At 48.1% G+C, this 21101-nt stretch overlaps 1 protein-coding gene and 2 long non-coding RNA genes across 5 annotated transcripts in view; 1 reads left to right on the top strand and 2 right to left on the bottom strand.

Moving 5' to 3' along the window:
• The window catches only part of ADAMTSL3 (ADAMTS like 3), a 351370-nt gene that overhangs the window by 281762 nt on the left and 48507 nt on the right, over window positions 1-21101 (top strand). For all 3 annotated transcript variants that reach the window (XM_023254830.2, XM_045058725.1, XM_045058726.1), the window contains 3 exons: window positions 4598-5669; window positions 11088-11215; window positions 13177-13305. In XM_023254830.2, the coding sequence (XP_023110598.2) occupies window positions 4598-5669; window positions 11088-11215; window positions 13177-13305 (1329 nt within the window). The remainder of the gene's footprint in view (window positions 1-4597; window positions 5670-11087; window positions 11216-13176; window positions 13306-21101) is intronic.
• On the bottom strand, window positions 2002-3865 carry LOC123385785. The gene is made up of 2 exons (XR_006598791.1): window positions 3343-3865; window positions 2002-2311 (listed from the first exon to the last, which is right to left on the bottom strand). It is a non-coding gene; the product is annotated as an uncharacterized LOC123385785 (long non-coding RNA).
• Window positions 4575-6279, bottom strand: LOC123385786. Its single transcript, XR_006598792.1, has 3 exons — window positions 6205-6279; window positions 5705-5794; window positions 4575-4909 (listed from the first exon to the last, which is right to left on the bottom strand). It is a non-coding gene; the product is annotated as an uncharacterized LOC123385786 (long non-coding RNA).

Raw genomic sequence — 21101 nt, 5'->3', positions numbered from 1 at the left:
CTGCCCAGCGAGGACTACCATCGTGGTTGGCTTCCGGCTGCTGATGTGATATGGTTGAATGCAGAGTTGGGGACAGGTAGCAACAAGCTCGCTGACCTGAGAGCCCGTGAGAGGTAGGGCCAGCACGCCGCTGGGCAGGGAGGCATCACACTGGCTTTCTGGTTTCTGACTTGGGGTAACTGGGGGAAAGTGATGCCATTCACTCAGGGAGCACAGGAAGAGGAGGATACTGGGATGGGATGGGAGGCAGACATAATGAGTTTGGATTCTAATGTTTTAAACTTGAGGGCGGCTTAGTCGGTGAAGCGTCCGACCTTGGCTCAAGTCATGAACTCACAGTCTGTGGGTTTGAGCCCCGTGTTGGTCTCTGTGCTGACAGCTTGGGGCCTGGAGCCTGCGTGGGATTCTGTGTCTCCCTTTCTCTCTGCCCCTCCCCTGCTCATGCTCTGTCTGTCTCTGTCTCTCAAAAATAAATAAACGTTAAAAAAAACTTTTTTTAACTTGAGGTACCAGGAAGAGATTTCTGGGAAGCAGTGAATAGAGGTCCAGGCTAGGCAGATAAACTAAACCTGATAATCTAGAAGTGACAAACTAGGGCTGATACACTAGGCCTCCATAAACTAGACTGATAGACTAGATGTGATCAACTAGACCAGCTAAACGAGACCTGATAGAGTGCACAAACAAGAGCAGCTAGACTAGACAGCCCAAAGTTGCCCATTGCATCCGCAGGGTCACCCAAGGAAAAGCTTAGAGAGGGAAGAGAAAGCCACTCTCTGCACAGCAGGTGAGGCTCGTACCTGATCAGGCTGGGCCAGACTTGTAGTTCAGGGGTGTGTCCAGGGGCAGGAGGATGCAGTCGCCCAAGGCCAGACCAGTTCCTGCCCAGACGCCGTGTCCGATGATGTCATGCTCCAGGCACTTCTCCAGAGGAACTCACGGGAGTCCCAACAGGAGAGTAGGTCCAGGCAGTGGAACCCGGCAGCCTGGCAGGGCCCGAACCCCGGGTCGCTCCCCAGGCACACCTGCTCCTAATATGCTCTGTACCTAGCGTGAGCCCTTGCCACAGCAGGGTTAGGATGGGACCGGCTGGGGCCACACCACCTACCTTCCAGCAGATGGGCAGGCAGCCGGAGGGAGCAGTTGGCCCTCACGTGGCTCACCCGCCACTTGGGCGGGTTCCTCACCAAGGCCGAATGCCGCCTACCACCTACAGGCTCCCCAGGCTGTCTTAGAAGGAGTCAGGGCCCCATCTAGTTTAAGCTTCGGGCTCAGCTGAGGGACATCTGGCCACCAGTGGACCTAAAGGTGCTTAGAACCCCCGTCCATGCTTGCTTCTAGAGCATCGGGGTTCTGTGTGGGTCTATACCAGCCTCAGATCATCCCTTCAGATCACCATTCAGCTACACGGACATGCTTCCTTTCCACGTGGGCTTCTGCGTCCCAGGAAGCGCAGGAACGTCCAAGCTATGACCTCATCCTTAGCAGCACGGCTACCCCGCAAATAGTCAGTCTCCTCACACGCCTCCGGTGCCTGAATTTAAAAACCTGACTCTAGGGGTGCCTGGGTGGCTCAGTCGGTTGAATGTCCAACTCTTGATCTAGCTCAGGCCTTAATCTCAGGGTTGGGAGCTCAAGCCCCACATTGGGCTCCTTGCTGGGCGTGGAGCCTACTTAAAAAAAAACGAAACAAGACAAAAACCCTGACTTTGACCCAGTTTGTGTTGTGACTTTGAAGCCATCCATGTGCACATCCATCTTTTCCACTGTCCACCTCCAAGGGACCAGGGACCAGGCAGGGTGTTCAAATAGGCCTTTAAAATAATTGTAAGAGCTCTGTGTAGGTAGATATACAGATACATATGCAGACATGCACACATATACATACCCGGCCTTGTGACAACAATAGGCCACTGTTACGTATTTATAAAACGTGACCAGATAAGTAAAACTAGAAGCATCTAAGGAATAAGAAAGGAAGACGAGGCTAATACATGATTATGGCTTGAACTGGACTCTCCTGTTAATGCAGGAGCACAGATTTGTGTCTATACTTGTCGCCATAACAGCGATCTTGAAAAAGCAGGCTGGTCCACGACACCGTTCTGCATTCACTGGACAGGACACGAACTAATCCCTCAGAGTTAAGTGTGATGATTCCTGAGGCTGAGGCCAGAGAGAAATCCTCCTACAGTCTTCTTCCAGAAGGCTCCGCATGTCGTAAAGACTTTGGCAGGGTTCGCGCAGAAAACATGGCTGCTGCCTCTTATCTCTCCTTCCCTCTTGACCAGCAACATCCCATCACATTGTCCTTCAATAAAAGAAGTGGGGTCAGGAACACCTTTCTCTGCTGCCTTGGTTTCACCCAGTGGTAGGCGTGGGGGCAGTGGTTCTCAAACTTTGCTGCACCTTTCAGGCACCTGGAGAGCTTAAAAAAATTCCTAGGGCCCAGGCTGTTCCCCATAGGTCAGAAGTTCTGGGGATGGGTCCCAGGGCATCGAGATTAAAAAAAATAATAATAATGGATGTTTCCAGCAGGCTGCAAAGTTTGAGAGCTCCGCAGGCAGGAGCCACCTGACCTCCCCATAATCTAACTATGACGGAGGGGACACTCTGAGAGTAGTGTGACAGCGGGACCCCACTCCAGCGCTACAGCCGCCGTCGCTTCTGGTTGGTGGCACCCTTGCTGTGCACATTGTTGAGTTTTGGACAGCATCTCTGCCTGTAATAATGGATGAGCTGTAAATGTGAATCCATACTTTTTTTTTTTTTTTTTGCCTGGTTTTGATCGCGGTTGAACAACAGTACGTTCAAAATTCTGTGCTACCACCTGAAAGAACACCTGTGTGCCTCAAGTGGCTGGGGTGAACTTGACACCCTCTGTGGAGATTGTAGCCGGTGGGGAAGGCAGGGTGCGTGGCAGGTCGTCCAGTTCCACTTAGACCCGAGCTGATGATCATCCACGGGCAGAGCCCTGGACAAGTCCTCACCTGCTGACTCCATCTCTGTGGGGTTCGCACGCAAGCTCATTATGCCTGTCCCTCACCAAGGACATCCTCTGCCACAGAAATTGTGGGTCCACCCCTGTTGTTTTCCTGATCGCACTCGTCCCACCGCAGCCCAGCCAGTAGCTAGACCCTCACGGGGCTCATGAGCCACCCAGGAGGACTCCAAGAGTTATTCTGGAAAACTAGGGTCAGGCCTGAGAGGGCCATCTAAGTGGAGACCTACTCTGACTTTTCTTCTAGTGTTTCCTTGCCAGTGCCTCAGCCAGGAGGACCCCTAACCGGGATCCTTCAAGGTAATGAGGCTCCCAATCCCATGTCCTGAATCCAGCAATACCTCTGACCAGAGTCCAGTCTCTTCTATCACTCCCTGGTGCTCCCAATCCTCTGTGTGCCTGTGGACCTAAGTACATCATCAAAGAGGCCCCAGACTTTCCCCCACATCACCCCTCCCTCACTTCCAAGCCATCTCGGGGCACACCGAGGCCTTTCTGTGGGCTCTTCTTCCAAAGGAGAGACCTAAGGTGCCTCCTCTTTGGCTCACGGCCATTAACTGGGGGCCACATCCAGGAACAAGCTAGAGCCAGCCCTATGTCTCATCCCCTCTGGCACTGCCCTGCTGCTTTCTGGCCACACCTCCCATTGTCAGGTGTCAGGGCCACAGTGGTCGTTTGTGAGAGTGTATTGTGTGCCCACTACTGTGCACGCATTTGGTGTGAATGCCCAACCATACTTTCACACGCTTCTGATGAAGGCACTGGCACTAGTCACGTTTTCTGAATTGTTTTTAATGTTTATTTTTGAGAGAGGCAGAGCATGAGCAGGGGAGGGGCAGAGAGAGAGAAAGGGAGACAAAATTCGAAGCAGGCTCCAGGCTCTGAGCTGTCAGCACAGAGCCCAACGCAGGGCTCGAACTCAAGAACCTCGAGATCATGACCTGAGCTGAAGTCAGACGCTTAACCGGCTGAGCCCCCCAGGCCCCCTGCCCACGTTTTCTAGGCAAGAAAATTGAGGATCAGAGAGATCTAATGACTTGTCCGAGTGGCAGAGCTAAGATCCAAACTCAGTGCCCGTTCTCTCTTTTCTTCTTAGACCACGTGCTTCTTCGGGCCCTGCTAGTTTAATGGACCCGCTCAGGTCGTCAGCCATTGGCCAGCCTCATAGTCACCTTAAGATCTTTCGGATGCTTTCTCTCACTTCTCCACTCTCCCTTTCTCTCCCATAGCTGACGTGTCTCTGGCCAAGCCATATATTAACTCCCCAAAGGCTCATACCTACCGGGTGGTGATGGCCCAAAATATCAGACATCCCCTTATCAATGGAAACATTTAACATCACAGCTCCCCAAACCAGGGCTTTGCAAAATAATTTACGTGTTTTCATGCCCTTCATCCAAACTTGTGTTCCTTGCTGCTCCAGCACTCCATGTTTGTGCATACTGTTATTTGTGTTCTACTTGTCAGATGTTTTAAAAGAGGAAAGAAAATACAACCGTTGACTCGTATCAGCCTTGGAAGATTGCTGTCAGAAAGCTTTTATTATTGAGATGTTTGTTCGTATTTTCTTTTCTTTCTTTTTTTTTTCCCCTGCAGAAATGAAACCAGAGGTGGAGACAAAACCTGGTGAGCAGGGGCCCCAGATCCTCGGTGTCCAGAGAGTCTATATTCAGACAAGGGAGGAGAAGCGCATTAACCTGACCGTTGGGAGCAGGGCCTACTTGCTGCCCAACACGTCTGTGATTATTAAATGCCCAGTACGACGATTCCAGAAATCTCTGATCCAGTGGGAGAAGGATGGCCGTTGTCTGCAGAACTCCAAGAGGCTCGGCATCACCAAGTCAGGCTCACTAAAAATCCACAGCCTCGCGGCCCCCGACATCGGCATGTACCAGTGCATCGCAGGTCCTGTCCGAGAAACCGTTGTTCTGAAGGTCATCGGTGCCGACAACAGGCTGGTGGCGCCCCCGGCCCTCGGAGGGCATGTGAGGGACCAGCCTGGGACGGACCACAATGACGCCAATAGCTTGGGCGCCACCTGGCAGAAAATGAGGCAGTTGTGGGGTCACACAAATGAGCCTTATCCGGACAACGGCCAAGCTGACAACCAGCCTTTCCTGAGAGCGCTGTTGGGCCACTGTGGCACTTCTGCGGGGAACCGCCACTCCTGGGAGTTTAAGGATAAGCAGCTTGAAGCGGCCGTTAAGCAGGGAGCATACAGCATGGAGACCGCCCAGTTTGACGAACTGATAAGGAACATGAGTCAGCTCATGGAAACTGAGGAGGTCAGCGGTGACCTTGCGTCCCAGGTGATCTATCAGCTGGTGGCCGAGCTCGCTAAGGCACAGCCAGGGCATCCGCCATGGAGGGGCGTCCAGGAAGGGGTGTCTCCTGCAGCTCAGCTAAGGGGAACAACAGGAAGTGTGCCCCAAGGCTCGAATGCAGGAAACTCAGGCAAGCTGACATTCCAGCCAAAGGGACCTGTCCTCCTGAGGCAAAGGCAGCCCACCTCGGTTTCATTTAATAAAACGGTAAACTTGAGGATTGGAAATACAGTATACATTACAAAAAGGACGGAGGTCATCAACATCCTGTGTGAGCCCGTCACCCCCACTCAGGCCACATATACATGGACCAAGGATGGGACGTTGTTAAAACCCTCAGAAAAGTAAGTAAAAGAATACAGCGTTCCGTTTGTCATACCTTCTTAATGGGCATCCCAGTTTTCTTGAAAAGGTTTTCAAATTCCTTCTCCTGAGAATGTGTGTCCAACAGGATTCTTTAGGAAAGAAACTTAAAAAAAAATGTTAGGATGTGTTTTTCACATATAGGCTGGAATTTTAAAAATTAAGCCATACTATCCCGATCATTGTCATGTAGGGGTGATACAAGACTGGGTAGAGTCAGACTGAAGTTCAGCACGTATAGACTCTCTCTTTGCAGAGCACCGAATGTTTAAAAATAAAATCAATATGGGGCGCCTGGTGGCACTGTGGCAACTCTTGATTTGGCTCAGGTAATGATATCAAGGTTTCATGAGTTTGAGCTCTGCGTTGGGCTCTGTGCTCATGGTGCGGAGTCTGCTTGGGACTCTCTCTCTCCATCCCTCCCCCGCTCGTGTGCGCGCTCTCTCTCTCTTTCTCAAAATAAATAAACTCTAAAAAGGAAATAAAATCGATAGAAGTCCTCAAAAAAGTAATCACCCTTGCAGGAACCCCGCACTACGTAGGCACTGCAAAGCAGAACTCAACGGGGCCTTTCGCTACCTAGGAGACAGGGCACCTCATTGGAGTTCACAAGAGTTGGCAGAGCAGGGGTTAACGGTTGTCTGATGAGGTCACTGAGCAACAGAATCCCAAGACTAACTCTTGGCCGGTGGAACCAGGGACCTGATCTCCTCAACACTGTCACCGCTTCCAGCATCTGTGTATCACACAAAGAATCGCCTTAATAGAAGGATTGAGAATCTAAAGTAGTTTTCTGTGTCATAAAATTCGTTGCCATCGCTGCAAAAAATAAGGATCGAAGTTTCTGAGATGTTCAGAACCCAATATTAAGTCATATATTTTGTATTATGACCCCGCACGTCAGCACAGACACATCACGTTTCCTTCATTTCACGTAAAAGAGCGGGGAACGGCAGATATTGATACATTTCTGTATCCTTCACTGTCTCTAAGTCTTGCTGTTTGTACACAGGACGGGGGACATTTTGCTTTCCCTTTATTTGCCTTCAGAGAGCCCAAGCTGTCTCTGGGGATTGTTGAAACAAAACAGCAGATGTTAACTTGTTTTGCAGACCCAGAAGGTACTTTAAAAATGCAGACTTTATTTTTATCGTGTCTTTTAGTGTGTTGAGCCTAAAATGTGAAACCTCAGAAAAAATCTAGGTAAAACTCAAGTTTTTATAATAAATTACTAGGCTGTCTCTTAGAATGAAAAGGTAGAACAAATCTAACTTCTTCATTTTTCCCCCTTGGAACTCTGGACACAAGAGCGTTAAGGAAGTTTTCGAAGTGGAATAAACTTTGCAGATCAACTAACTAGCTTAGCAGTTCACAAATCTTTTGGCCTTCGGACCCTTTTGAACCTAAAGAACTTTAAAAACTTCTCTGAGAAGCCCAGAGAGTTTCTATTAATGTGAGTTACAGCTATCGATATTTACCATATTAGAAATTAAAACAAAGAAACATTTAAAGTGTCTGTTTATTAATCCATTTAGAAATAACCTTAAGGGGGCACCTGGGTGGTTCAGTCGGTTGAGCGTCCAACTCTGGCTCAGGTCATGATCTCATGGTTCATGAGTTTGAGCTCCACATCGGGCTCTGTGTTGTCAGCTCAGAGCCTGCTTCGGACCCTCTGTCCCCCTCTCTCTCTGCCCCGCCGCCACTCATGCTCTCTCTCAAAAATAAGTAAACATTAAAAAATAAAATAAAAATCAGAGGAAAAAAATAAAAGAAATAACTGTAAGGAGTCCATTATGTGTTCACATAAACAACAATTTTACACAAATACAAGCAGTATTTAAAAAAAAATTACTGATAACAATGGCATTGTTTTATATCTTTGCAAATCTCTAATGTCTGGTTTAATAGAACACAGCTGGAGTCTCCTAAATGCTTCTCCATTAAATCTGTTGTGATATGTTGTTTTAATTAAAGTTTATAGAGAAAATTTGGCCTCATAAAGACATGTTAGTTGGAAAAAGAAGGAAATTTTTATAGCCTTTTCAGATCATTGTGGCTATTCTTTAACACTACACTAAAACTGGACAAGGGGTAGTTTCTTAAATGTCAGTTGCCTGAGGAATCTAAAACCATATTAATGAAATTTTGTTACTGTGTTACAATGGAATAATGGCTTATCTTGCACTTAAAAAATGTTTTTACATTAATTTTTTTGAGAGAGTGAAAGTGCAAGTGGGGGAGGGGCAGAGAGAGAAGGAGACAGAATCCGAAGCAGGCTCCAGGCTCTGAGGCATCAGCACAGAGCCTGACATGGGGCTTGAACTCACACACTGTGAGATCATGACCTGAGCCGAAGTTGGGCGCTCAGCCAACTGAGGCACCCAGGCACCCCTTATCTTGCACTTTTAATGGATCTTTTACCTACACATGATTTTATATAATATCACACATTAGTCATTCGGAAAATATTGGCTCACCAGTTTATAGAGGTCTTTCAGATGTTGACGCATTTCCTTGTACAATGTAAAAAGTATACATTTTCTGCAGTATCACTACTCATCCCATCAGAGAAGTCTTTGAGTTTTGGGAAAGTGTCAAGTTCACAGTGGAGGATACTGATTTTCCAAAATTTTAATTTTCACCTGAAAGTTCGAATTTGATCATTGCCAACAAATACTGTCAGTTGTTTTCCTTGACTTGGCCAGCTCAATTTAGTTAAATTGTTAAAAATAGCTGCCACATACTCAAGTCTGAATAATCAGTTTGTCTGAGAGCCATTCTTTAAGTAAAAATGGGGTTCCATGAAAAAAGTGGCTAGTTTAGCTAGGAATTGAAACACGCAGAAGTGTTTGTGTGTACTTCCCGTTTTGTATACAGAATGTTAAAAATAGACATACTTGAGGGGTGAAATTTTGTAAAATTAGTAAGTCTCCCTGCTTCCATTCAGGACATTTTTTAAAAATTTTTTTTAGTGTTTATTTATTTTTGAGAGAGGGAGAGAGACAAAGCATGAGCGGGTGAGGGGCAGCAAAAGAGGGAGACACAGAATCCGAAGCACGCTGCAGGCTCCGAGCTGACAGCACAGAACCCAACGGGGAGCTCGAATTCATGAACTGTTAAGATCATGACCTGACCCGAAATTGGAGGCTGAACCGACTGAGCCACCCAGGCGCCCTTCCATTCAGACATTCTTAAGGGAAACTGTCATTTTTGTTTTTGTGTTAAGTGTGTGTTGGTCAAGAGCTCAGGGACGAATGGCATACCCTGGTGCCAGGATCGTATCCACCACTGTGTTTACTAAGCAGTGAAAATGTCAACACAGCAAAAAAAAAAAGGTTCATTTTACACCTTGTAAGGAAGCAGCGGCTGAGAGAGTTGAAGGGATCGATTCACCTATGGCCACACATGTCCTTCAGGGATGCAGTAGAGCATGGCCATTCAAGTAAATGTTTGTTGAGTTGATTTTAAGTAGTGTGACTTGATCACATGGAATCACCACGAGCTTCTGAGCCTGAGACTCCCGGAGGTCATCGGAAGAAAGGTTTTCACACGGCACTTCCAGCTCCAATGTATTTCTGCATACTTTAAGGATCAGCTGTTTGATACAGAAGCAATTCCATATGGCTATTAAAAGTTTTTAAGTTTTTTTTTAAATTTTTTTAATGTTTATTTATTTTTGAGACAGAGAGAGACAGAGCATGAATGGGGGAGGGGCAGAGAGAGAGGGAGACACAGAATCGGAAGCAGGCTCCAGGCTCTGAGCCATCAGCCCAGAGCCTGACGCGGGGCTCGAACTCATGGACCGCGAGATCGTGACCTGAGCTGAAGTCGGACGCTCAACCGACTGACCCACCCAGGCGCCCCAAAAGTTTTTAAGTTTTTAACAGAATAAACTAGTAAGATCCATTCTTTCTTCCATGTTCTTCCTCAAACTTACCCGATTAATTTGCACAACTTGCATTTAATTCCCTTTATGTAACAAAGGCTCTCACCTTCGGATATATTTTTCGGAATCTCGCTTTTCAGTTGAGGGAACTCAGAAATGGAATTATATTTTTGAGAGCTGCTCTCCAATGAGAGGAAAGAAAGCGTGTAGGCATTTGGATGCACAGTGTGTGCCATTGTGCTGTTGTATCGTGACCATTGATACATTCGGTCATCGGAGGCTTCTGAGAACTTGCTGTACAACTGTCACTGTGTCAAGCTCTGAAGATGCACAGCTGTGAATAAGATTTGGTCCCTGCTCTTGAAAAGATCACAATCTGGTGGAAAGAAATAGATATTTCATCAAATAAATATATGAACCAGAGCAGAAGGAGCCCAGAGGGGGAGGAGATAACTCTAGGAGTATTGGGGAAAGCTTTACAGGGAAAATTATATTTGATCCAGGATTCAGTGGGTAAGCTGGAGTTTGCCAGAAGGAGGGGGTGGGGAAAGGGTACCCTGAATACGGTGAACAACGTATGCAAAAGCTCGGGGTGATGAAAGATCATGGAATGTTCTGGAAACTGTTAGAGGTTCATTATGGCTGGAGCAAAGGGTAAGCACCATGAAATGAGAGGAAATGGAGAAGTGGCCCAGCTCAGCTCATGAAGAAACACAGCATTTAGCGGTCAGAACAGCCCGTATTGCTAAGATCTGGAAAGTGGGAGGGTGCAGGGAAAAAACAGCTCATGGACTACTGATCCAGGTGATCTAGAAGCAGCTTCAAGTCATTAAGAAAAAAATTAAAATAAAGCAGAACAGGCACCATTCTCCATTCCCTGAATAATCCCCTTATCGGTCAGGATACACCTGACCCATTTGGGTCCTCGTGGTATTACCTGCAGGTGTTTATGGGTACCAGTAATTGGGAAACCATATGGCGCTCACGCAGTGTAGACCTGATTCTTAACAGCATGCTCAAAGTCCAGGATAACGCGGCCTTAACATTGCCGCTTCCCCTGACTTCTTCCTACGGCGGTAGTGAGGTAGCAATTAGAGCCAAGCAGCGCTAACCAACAGCCTGCTCCCTTCCGGGGTGCAAATCCAAGCCGAAAAATCCACACCTGCGGTTCCACGAGGAAGGATTTGGGCCCAAAATGAGGGTTTAACGTCCTGCCAACTGAGGCTTGCTAGTTCGTCTTTCTGAAAACGTGGTGGGTCAAGCATTGTGTCCTTCCTCCAAAGTCCACACTCACGCAGAGTGAGACAGGAAGACGAGCTGTCCAAGCACCATCCGGCTGCCACGCCGCTGAGTTCCATCAAGCCCACGAGGAAGCCTTTTCCACCCTCCAGTCTCACGGGCGGGATCCTTGCCAGCCCAAAGTCTGATGTCATAGTCTTTCCCTGCGACGTGCCGGGGTCCTGGGGCCGTGAGGTACATTAAATGAATGCACCCCTTCCTAACTGTTCTGCAGGATCATCTTGGATGGAATGGGGAAAATGCAGATACGGAACCCGACAAAGAAAGACCAAGGGATGTATGGATGCTCCGTGGCTAATCGTCTGGGTTCCGACGTGGAGAGGTCTTCTGTGTTATATGCAGGTAATGCCCGTTGTTGAAACCCGAGCTTGGGGTTTTCTTTCCGTTTTTAACATAAAACCGTAGAGCAGCAGTTCTCAAAGGTCAGCAGGAGCACCTGAGGGCAGGTGGTTTGTCAGAACACAGAGTTCTAGGACCTCACCCCCATTCCTGGAGGTTCTGACGCCACAGGTCTTATATGGGGTCCAAGAGCTTATATTTTTAACACGGTCCCAAGTTATACGGATGCTGCCGGCTTGTGGACCAAGTCTTGAAAACGGCTCCTTTCGAGCTCGCCTTCCGAGAACTGGGAATGAATGAGAATTTAATTAGCAGTGTGGATAGTAGGGCCTTGTCATTTTTTTAAATGCCACCAGCCAGTGACAGAGAACAATTATCCTTTGAAGATGACCGTGGACCTCCAAAGGCATAGCTCCCAAACCTTAGAAACGGTTTCGGGAAGTCGTAACCATAAATCAGTGTCTTGTCTTCGCGGGAGGCAGACAGTGTCGTTTTAGTATGAAAACGTGCTCAATTGTAAAGGAACACTCTTAGGTGGTAAGTCGTAAGCAGGGCTTCCTTGCGACGTGCTCCTGTTCTGGGATTAAAAATGGAACGAGACCCGTCCTCCAGCCCTCTGCCTTATAGGCTCTGGTATCTGTGGCTCACAGGGACTGAGCGGAGGAGAGGAGCAGTAGCAGGCATTAGAATCCAGCATGCAGACCGCTAGGCATTGAGCGCGGTAGCAGGTGCACCATAGCTCCACACGGAGAAGGTCGGACCACTTGATTTTAAAAGCTCCTTGAAGCAGAAGGCCTGACTTCCTCCGCTGGCTACATTCCCAAGGCAGGGCCTTCAGACCTCGATTCTCTGCCCCACCCTCCTGGGTTGTTCTCTCCTGTGAGCATCAGTTTCTTCCCAGAAAGCATCTGTCCCCAGGTTCTGGAATTCCTGGGAGGAATGACAGTCCCCCTTGTGGCTGACAAGTCTCCCCGTAAGCCCGTCCCAGGACGATCCAGGTTCCTGAGAGAGCATGTCCCCTGGCTCCTGAACATGTGGTGACCAAACAGTCCACTAAAATGCCATTCTTGAGGGCACCAGGCACAGGTGACAAAACAGGTGAAGCAGACACACCCTCGCCTCCAGCAGCTCACACGCTAATGGCGGAGTAGAGAAGGCACTCGTGGCGGTCGTTCTCCAGGAGAGGGACGCTCTGTCAACACCCCCTCTGGGCTGTTGTCTTCCCTGACCCTCGCAGGCTCCTGACAGGCGCCTGGGCAACCGGCACCTTCTTCCATCTCAACAGCCAGCACCCTGTCCTCTTGTTCCGCTCAGGCGCGAAGTGTATCTCCTGAGTGAGTTAAGGAATGAAGCTGTTAAAAGTCCATGCTTCTCAAAATTCAGGGAAGTAAAAGCCCTTGAGCAGGTTCTTGGTTCTTGGCGACCTTGTCTTTGCTTATTTTTCCATGCAAGTTTTATGCAAGTTTTTTTCTCCCAAGTTTTCCTTCCAGAGAAGGAGTCACCTGGTCGCAAGCGCTGGTGTGTTTGACCAGCTGTGCTTCATCCTGCGCGTCGGAGACGCGTCCCTGCCCTGCCGCGCCTTCCTGGCTTCTTAGGCACTTCTGAGTTCCTTGTCTTTCAGTTTGTTGGAGAGGCATTTATCCTCAATTTTGCTTATAAAACCAGAATAGCCTCATAGCATATATATGGTTGCGGCAGTGCACCTGTGGGTACCTCTTTGAGTGCCTTCATCCATCCATCCATCCATCCCTCTGCCTGTCCATCTGTGCATTAAGCACCCCCAGGCTGTGTGTGTGTGTGTGTGTGTGTGTGTGTGCAAGTCCTAATGGGACACCATGAGGGATATAGAGAGAGCTGGATTCTGCCCCTGATCTCCAAGAGCTCAACCCAATTTACCCAACGCCGCGCGCTTTCCCAGAGCAGAGCCTGAACCTAACACCGTTTCCCGCTCCCTTTGAATTAAGAGGCGCCCGCCATCGTGGCTATTGTGAGAAATACCAGCAGACGGGAGCACAGCCATCTGTCCGTTGTGGTTGGAGGCACCGTAGAGGCACCCCTGCGAGCAAACGTGACCATCCGCTGTCCTGTGAGAGGCAAGTGTGGGCATTTCCGTTGGGGGCTGGGGGGCGCCCATGGCCAGCCCAGTGTTGCCGGGAGGTGCCAACTGGCAGTTTGGCATCTTCGACCTCAGCCTGAGTGGCTCAGAGGTCTGCTTTCCCAGGACACCGACAGGAGATCTCTCAAGGGCGAGACCAACCAGGAGCCCGGTGTGTAAAACGGAATGCCTGTTAACCGGTTTCCAGGGAGGACTGTGCCTCCCTGGCACACTGACATGTTCCCACCGGCAAGACCGGAACACGGGACCTACACGGGAGGCCAGCTTCTAGTCGTGGGGCTGCTGGGTGAGCGTAGCGTCAGTGAGGGGACTTGTTGGAAATTGCCAGATGTATCCTCCAGCTAGGCAAGGCCAGGCCTGGGGGTGGGAATGTCAAGGTCCCCTGGCCGACGCTCTCTGTTGTGGACTGTCCTAACGCGAGCGTGAACCGGTCTAATGCCTCGGTGGCTCCTTGTGCTTTGTTTGAGCTGGCGGATGAGCCCTCTTTCTAACCGACTGACTCATTCGTTCCTTAATAGAAATATCACTTTCGGTCTGACCTTGCCTTGATGTCTTTTAATTCTTGCTCTTTAAATCACAGAGTTTTGAGTCTTAACCTGGGCCCACGCTTCCCCAAACTGAGACGAGCATTCTGTACGACACCCGTGTCCATTTGAGGGGGTCAGCGTGGACAACTTTGATCAGTTTCTCAGGGAGACCTGTGAACCCTTTACAATTAAGATCTGTTTTTTTTTTTTTCAACGTTTATTTTTATTTTTGGGACGGAGAGAGACAGAGCATGAACGGGGGAGGGGCAGAGAGAGAGGGAGACACAGAATCGGAAACAGGCTCCAGGCTCCAAGCCATCAGCCCAGAGCCCGACGTGGGGCTCGAACTCAGGGACCGCGAGATTGTGACCTGGCTGAAGTCGGACGCTTAACCGACTGCGCCACCCAGGCGCCCCTTAAGATCTGTTTTAAGATGACTTAGCATAAGCTTGGGCGTCGAGCCACTGCCAGGACGACCGTATTTCCCTCGTTTCCGGCTTCTTCCAGGTTCTCTCCAGGTTCTTGTCAGGTACAGCCACTCGGGACGAGTCTTACTAGGCCGCGGCCCCGATAGGCAGGGTGACCCGGGGAGTCCTTGCGCTGTCCTGGGTAACACCGTGACCGTGCATGGCGGGAAGGGAGCCTAGGACACACGCGTCCACCTCCCTCCCTCCCTGTAACGGTCCCTTCCTTGCCATGTTTCCAGACCTGCATATTTGGCTCCACAAGCAGTGGAAATTTGCTAACCCCCAAGGTATTATTTTTCACCCCTTGGAAGTCCCTGCGGTGTTTGGCCTTACACAGACTTGAAAACTCCCTCCAGCCTCCCAACTGACTCCACCCACAAATATGGGAGTGTTCTGGCAAAGCGCGGCCACCGGTTACAGAACGGGCCGGCGCTCTCTGGCCCCGGCAAGGAGAAAAGCAGAGCGGAACTTTGCAGTTGCCAAGCCGCAAACGGCTCGAGTTTCTACAGCCCTGCACCTGCAGAAGGTTCTGCAAAATAGATCTGACTTCGATTAAGAGAAACCTCAACGTTTAACATTATTCCTGAATGTCTTACTTCCATAATAGTTTAAAGTCGGGCATCCGGGGGGATGAGCCGTTAAAAGTCGTCGTGGTGTATTATTTGCTGTCGGAACTCAGGGGCTGGGTCCAGTGGCAAGTGTTTTTGCGAAGGCCATTTACTCCAGGGGGGTTTTATTCTCTGGGCCAGGCACCATCGGCACGTGGGCCATCTCTGACCTGCCCCCGACCCCGCAGCCCCTCTGCCTCTCCCTGCTGCACCCGCTGGGGCAAGGGCGAGGCTCCGTGCCGGGAGCGCCCCTCCACCTCCCCGCTCCCTGCTTCCCCCTTCTGGGAGCCGCCCCATTTGGTCTTTTTTACCTGGCAGCCTTCCCCTGTGGACTGGACCCCAGAGACTCCTCGGGAGTCCTTTCCTTCTCCAAATAAAACCGCCTCTTTGTGAGCTATGTGCCATTGCAAATAAACCCGAAGGGAGTTTACCGTGTTTTCTTAAGAGCAGAAGCCATACTAACTGAGCCTTTTATGGAGAGCCGTCTTTTTAAAGACCGATGGGGGAGTTGGTGAAGGGTCAGAAAACTCGGGCTTTCCAGGCAGTTCCGTCACTAGTTTGTATGGGACCTTCCTACCCTCGTCTCCACGGTAGGAAATATACCATGTTAGTGGAAGGAGGGACTTTGGGCTGCATCGCGTCTAGCCCCTGATTTTACAGATGAGGGCAGTAGCGTGCTTACAGACTTGAACCCTGCTTCACAAAATTACATTTTCCTATTGCCAACTGAGACTGCTTCCGTGAACCGGTGGCAGGTATAAATTTTCCTTTTGTTTTTCAGTTGCCCTTAAAATATTTTCCGCTAATTATAATGAGCTCACCTCTTTGTACCTTTCAGACAGATTGATAGTCTTTTGTTAAATCCAAGTATGTTTTATTTAATTCATGTATATAGACATCAAAAGTCATGGTCTCTGCTCTTTCTTAGGTGATGTTTCTAATAACTGTATGAAATACTAGAACCTCAAATCTGGATGTTTAAAAGTTAGGCTTTTTTTTTTTTAATGTTTACTTCATTTTGAGAGGGAGAGACAGAATACGAGCAGGGGAAGGGCAGAGAGAGAGAGGGAGACACAGAATGCAAAGCAGGCTCCAGGCTCCGAGCTGTCAGCACAGAGCCCGACACGAGGCTCGAACTCACGAACCGTGAGATCGTGACCTGAGCCGAAGTCGGACACTCAACCGACTGAGCCACCCAGGCGCCCCCAAAAGTTAACTGTTGAAACCCGGAAATCTGGATGTTTAAAAGTTAGATGTTTTAAGTTGCAAGAGTTATTCTTCTTGCTCTTAATTTTTTTTTTTTTCTTCTAAAACATGGAGCAAGAATTGAAAGTGTGTCCTCTCTGCCACCTTCTGGTAAGAAAGGAAAAGCTTATCTGAGAAAAATGACCCGTAAATCGTAATAGCTGGGTAGCTTTTTCTTCTAGTCTCCATGCTTAGTGATGACATCCTTTATCTTATGATTTCCTGTGCATTCTGTGTTGCTTGTTTTTCTCTCTCATCAAGCGCATCAGAAGGTGCAGCTAAGCCGAGTGTCTGCTCTCACGTCTTCTTGTGTGTCAGGTTCCTCGTGACACCCCACACTGGAAATTCTTTCTTTTTTTTTTTTAATTCTTTTTAATGTTTGTTTATTTTTTTGAGAGAGACAGAGACAGAATGCAAATGGGTTAGGGGCAGAGAGAGAGGGAGACACAGAATCCGAAGCAGGCTCCAGGCTCTGAGCCATCAACACAGAGCCCAACGCGGGGCTCGAACCCACGAACCGTGAGATCATGACCTGAGCCAAAGTCGGACGCTCAACAGACTGAGCCACCCAGGCGCCCCCCCCCCCAACACCAGAAATTCTACTTATGAGGGTGGCCCTCTTATCAAGGCAGAGACACAGTTAATAGAATGTATGATGCAGCTTTGTTTGTAATAATAAAGAGCAAAGGGGAGAGGGAGAGATTAAAAGTGAGAGGAAAAAAAAATGTGAAAGAAACAACCTAAATCCCTCTCAGCAGGAGAAAGAGTCCATGAAAATATATTCATCTCCTTGAATACTATACAGTTGTAAAATGAATAAATTAGAGCTACTGGTGTCAACATTGATAAATCTTTAAAACGTAATCTTTCAAGGGGTGCGTGGGTGGCTCAGTCAGTTGAGCATCTGACTTTGGCTCAGGTCAGGATCTCGTGGTTTGTGAGTTCGAGCCCCGCGTGGGGTCTGTGCTGACAGCTCGGAGCCTGGAGCCTGCTTTGGGTTCTGTGTCTCCCTCTCTCTCTGCCCCTCCCCTGCTCATGCTCTCTTTCTCTTTATCTCACTCTTGAAAATAAATAAACATTTTAAAAGTTTAAATTATAAAGCATAATTTTTCAAGAAGGGTACTAAAAAGACTCGAGGGGGGAGAGCATCATCTTTTCCACAAACGGGCTAGTTCTACTGGACATCTGCTTGTGAAAAAACGTAGTGGAAATCCTACCTCAGGTCGTATACAAAACATAACTCACAGTGAATTGAAAACCTAAATTTAAAAGCTAACGCTATGAAACCCTCAGCATAAAAACAGGCACAATTCTTTGTCACCTTGGGTTAGGCGGTAATTTCTCGGGACGCAAGTACCAACCGGAACGAGTAGATAAATGGGTTTCTTCAAAGAGAAAAACTTTCAAGCTGCAAAGGACATTCTCAGGAAAGCGTCAGGACATCCCACGGAATGAGTGAAAATGTCCGCAAGTCATGTATTTGGTAAGAGAGTGTCCAAACTATAAAAGGGACTCTTGTACCTCAGCAATAAAAAAGACAACCCCATGTAAAATGGACAAATGATCCGAATGGACATCTCTCCAAAAATGTGCAGATGACCAATAAGCACATAAAAAGATGCTCGTTGTCATTAGTCATCATGAAGATGTAAGTCAAAACCACAACGAGATGCCACAGTCCACGCTGTGACGGCTGTAATCAGAAAGACAGATGCCCCAAGTGTGGAGAATGTGGAGCGGTCAGATCCCTGTTGCCCCGCGGGTGGGAATTTAAAATCACACAGCTGCTTTGGAAGACGGTCTGGAAGTTTCCCCAAAAGTTAAACCCAGAAATTCCAGCCCTAGGGGTATATACACCCAAGACCAGTGAAAACACACATCCCCACGAAAACTCATGCATGGGCGTTGACAGCAACAGGTAGGAGTAACTTCGATGTCCGTCAGCTAACGAATGGATCAACAACATGGAGTATATCCATCCGATGGAATTTTCTTTGGCCATAGAGAGGGATGAAGGACTGATACATGCTGAAACACGGATGGGTCTGGAGAAATTACGGTAAGTGAAAGAAGCCAGACACAGAGATCACATATTGTGTAATTACATTTCCATGAAATGTCTAGAACAGGCAAATCCTTAGAGACAGATAAGAGGCTGCCAATGACTTTCCAGAGACTGGAAAATGGGGAGTGATGACTAACAGGCACGCGTTTCTTTGGGGGGATGAGAATGTTCCGGAATGATAGGTTAGTGATGGTTGCACAGCTTTATGAGGATGCTAAAGAAATCACTGAATTGAACACGTGGAAGGGTGAATTTTATAGTCTATAAACCGTATCGCATCAAAACCGTCATCATAATACCCACACTATGATAGAACTACGAAGTTTTAAACCCTACAGCACAATCATGCTATTTATCAACATATGAGCATATGGCAAAAATGCACAGATATTCATGGGAAGGACATACTCTAGTGTCAGGATTTTTGGTACTCCTGGGAGAAAAGAAGGAAAAAGTTTGGGGAAGGAAATTTAGCCCGGCTCTAGGGCCTTATTGCTTAACCAAGAACTAAAGCGAATACTAAAGCTCGTCCAATGGGACCATGCACTCATTTTGCACACTAGACCTGTGGTTATCTATTCTACTGGTATTTTGGATTCCCCTCCCAGCCCTGCCTCTGCCGTGCTGTGAGACATCCAGGCCTGTCACCTACTCACCCTGGCCCGTGGTTTTCTGTTACAGAATAAGGGATTAGGGCATATGACCAGCGAGACCCCTTCCCGCCCTAAAATCCTATCCTGGACCCCTGGTCTTTTGCAGGAATCTGGGACAAGTGGAAGGAAAAATAGGAAGAATGCTTGAACTAAGATGCCTACCCAGGTAGGGCTTAGCGCTGAGTGCCAACAAGTGTCCTCACCCAGTTTTTGGAAGACGGAGGAGGGAACCCAGTAAGGAAATCTCTCGCTGAATAGCCAAAGGGGAGATGGCGGGAGCATGGGTGACATGGGCGAAGGGGATGAAGACGTACGACTTCCAGTTCATGGGGATGAGAAGTGCAGTCGATAATATTGTGATGTGTTTATTGTCCTGAGCGTTTCCTAACGTGCATAATTGTTGAACCACCAGGATGTACACCTGAAACTAACTTAATGTTACATATCAACTATATTTCAATTACAACTTTTTTTTTAATGAGAATAAAAGAGGTAGATGCGATGTCCCTGTCAAGGACCTACTTGGAGCTAGAGCACCAGCCCAAGGAAAACACATGTACCTCTATTATGACTCAGAGGCTATGGTTGTGATGAAAAGGAAGGAACCGAATAACGTAAGAATCTGTGGCCTGGTGAAACCAGAATTTGATCATTTGAAAAACGTCTTTCATTTACTTACAAGCTGATGTTTAGGGCAAAACAAGTTAACTGGAGGACGGTTAGTACAGAGGGTGATCTGAAGCAACTTGGATGGAAACCAGTCAGGCCTTGGTCTCCAGAGCTAGATATGGAGGGACCTTGGAAGTCTGTGAATCCAGCCCTTATGTTTTTTTGTTTTTTTGTTTTTAATTTTTTTTTCAACGTTTATTTATTTTGGGGACAGAGAGAAACAGAGCATGAACGGGGGAGGGGCAGAGAGAGAGGGAGACACAGAATCAGAAACAGGCTCCAGGCTCCGAGCCATCAGCCCAGAGCCCGACGCGGGGCTCGAACTCCCGGACCGCGAGATCGTGACCTGGCTGAAGTCGGACGCTTAACCGACTGCGCCACCCAGGTGCCCCCAGCCCTTATGTTTTGAAACAAGACCCAGAGAGGAGAGACCTGATCAAAGTAATGAATCCAGTCCACGGAAGGGTCTCGGTGAGAACCCTAGCACTGCCTCTGAGGCTGCCACTGCTTCTGCTCTGAACCCGTCCCCTGGTTTGTGTTTTCTGGCCTCATTATAAAAAGTGACACATGCTGGGGCACCTGGGTGGCTCAGTCGGTTAAGCATCTGACTTCAGCTCAGGTCATGATCTTGCGGTTCCCGGGTTTAAGCCCTGCGTCGGGCTCTGTGCTGACAGCTCAGAGCCTGGAGCCTGCTTTGGATTCTGTGCCTCCCTCTCTCTGCCCCACCCCTGCTCTCTCGCGCTCTCTCTCTCTCTCTCTCTCAAAAATAAACGTTACCAAAATAATAAAAAAAAAGTAACGCATTCTAGAATAATTAGAAAGCATAACCAAGTATTAAGAAGCAAAGAAACTCCTGTAATCTCATCACAAAGACACAACCATCGTTTCCCCTTCGTTACGTTCCCATAACCCTTTCTCATTAAGTCAAAGAATGTTCTCATGACACTGAAAGAAAATCCCAAGTATCATTTAATTGCTGCACCACTGAATGTAGCACGATTAAGCCAGTCCCTTATTTAGGGAAACTTAAGCAGCTCATCCGCTTTATGGTTACATGCAGTGATGTGAACAACATTTTTGTACGTATAACTTTTTGTGTCGTTGAGATGAGTTTTTTATTTATCTTTTATTTTTTTTAACATTTATTTATTTGTTTTGAGAGAGAGAGAGAGAGAGAGAGAGAGAGAGAGAGAGAGCTTGAGCAGGGAGAGGCAGAAGGAGGGAGAGGGAGAATCCCAAGCAGGCTCTGCACTATCAGCACGGAGCCTAATGCGGGACTCGAATCCACACACCGTTAAGATCATGACCTGAGGTGAAACCAAGAGTCAGACGCTCAACCCACTGAGCCACCCAGGTGCCCCAAGATTATTTTTTTTAAACAGATGAACAGGATTGGAATTACTAGGTCGCAGGGCATTCAACATTTTTATAACATCATAAAGCATGACAATTTCTGTAACTCAGAATGCATGTGACACATTGCCTTCTAGAAAGTGAAACCTGCCGGTGATGCGGGTTTAAGCCCTACATCCTTATCAC

The sequence above is a fragment of the Felis catus genome, chromosome B3 (genome assembly GCF_018350175.1).
Source record: "Felis catus isolate Fca126 chromosome B3, F.catus_Fca126_mat1.0, whole genome shotgun sequence".
Taxonomy (NCBI): Eukaryota; Metazoa; Chordata; class Mammalia; order Carnivora; family Felidae; genus Felis; species Felis catus.
Note: the sequence above shows the minus strand (reverse complement) of the source record. Positions and strands in the feature narration are given on the sequence as shown.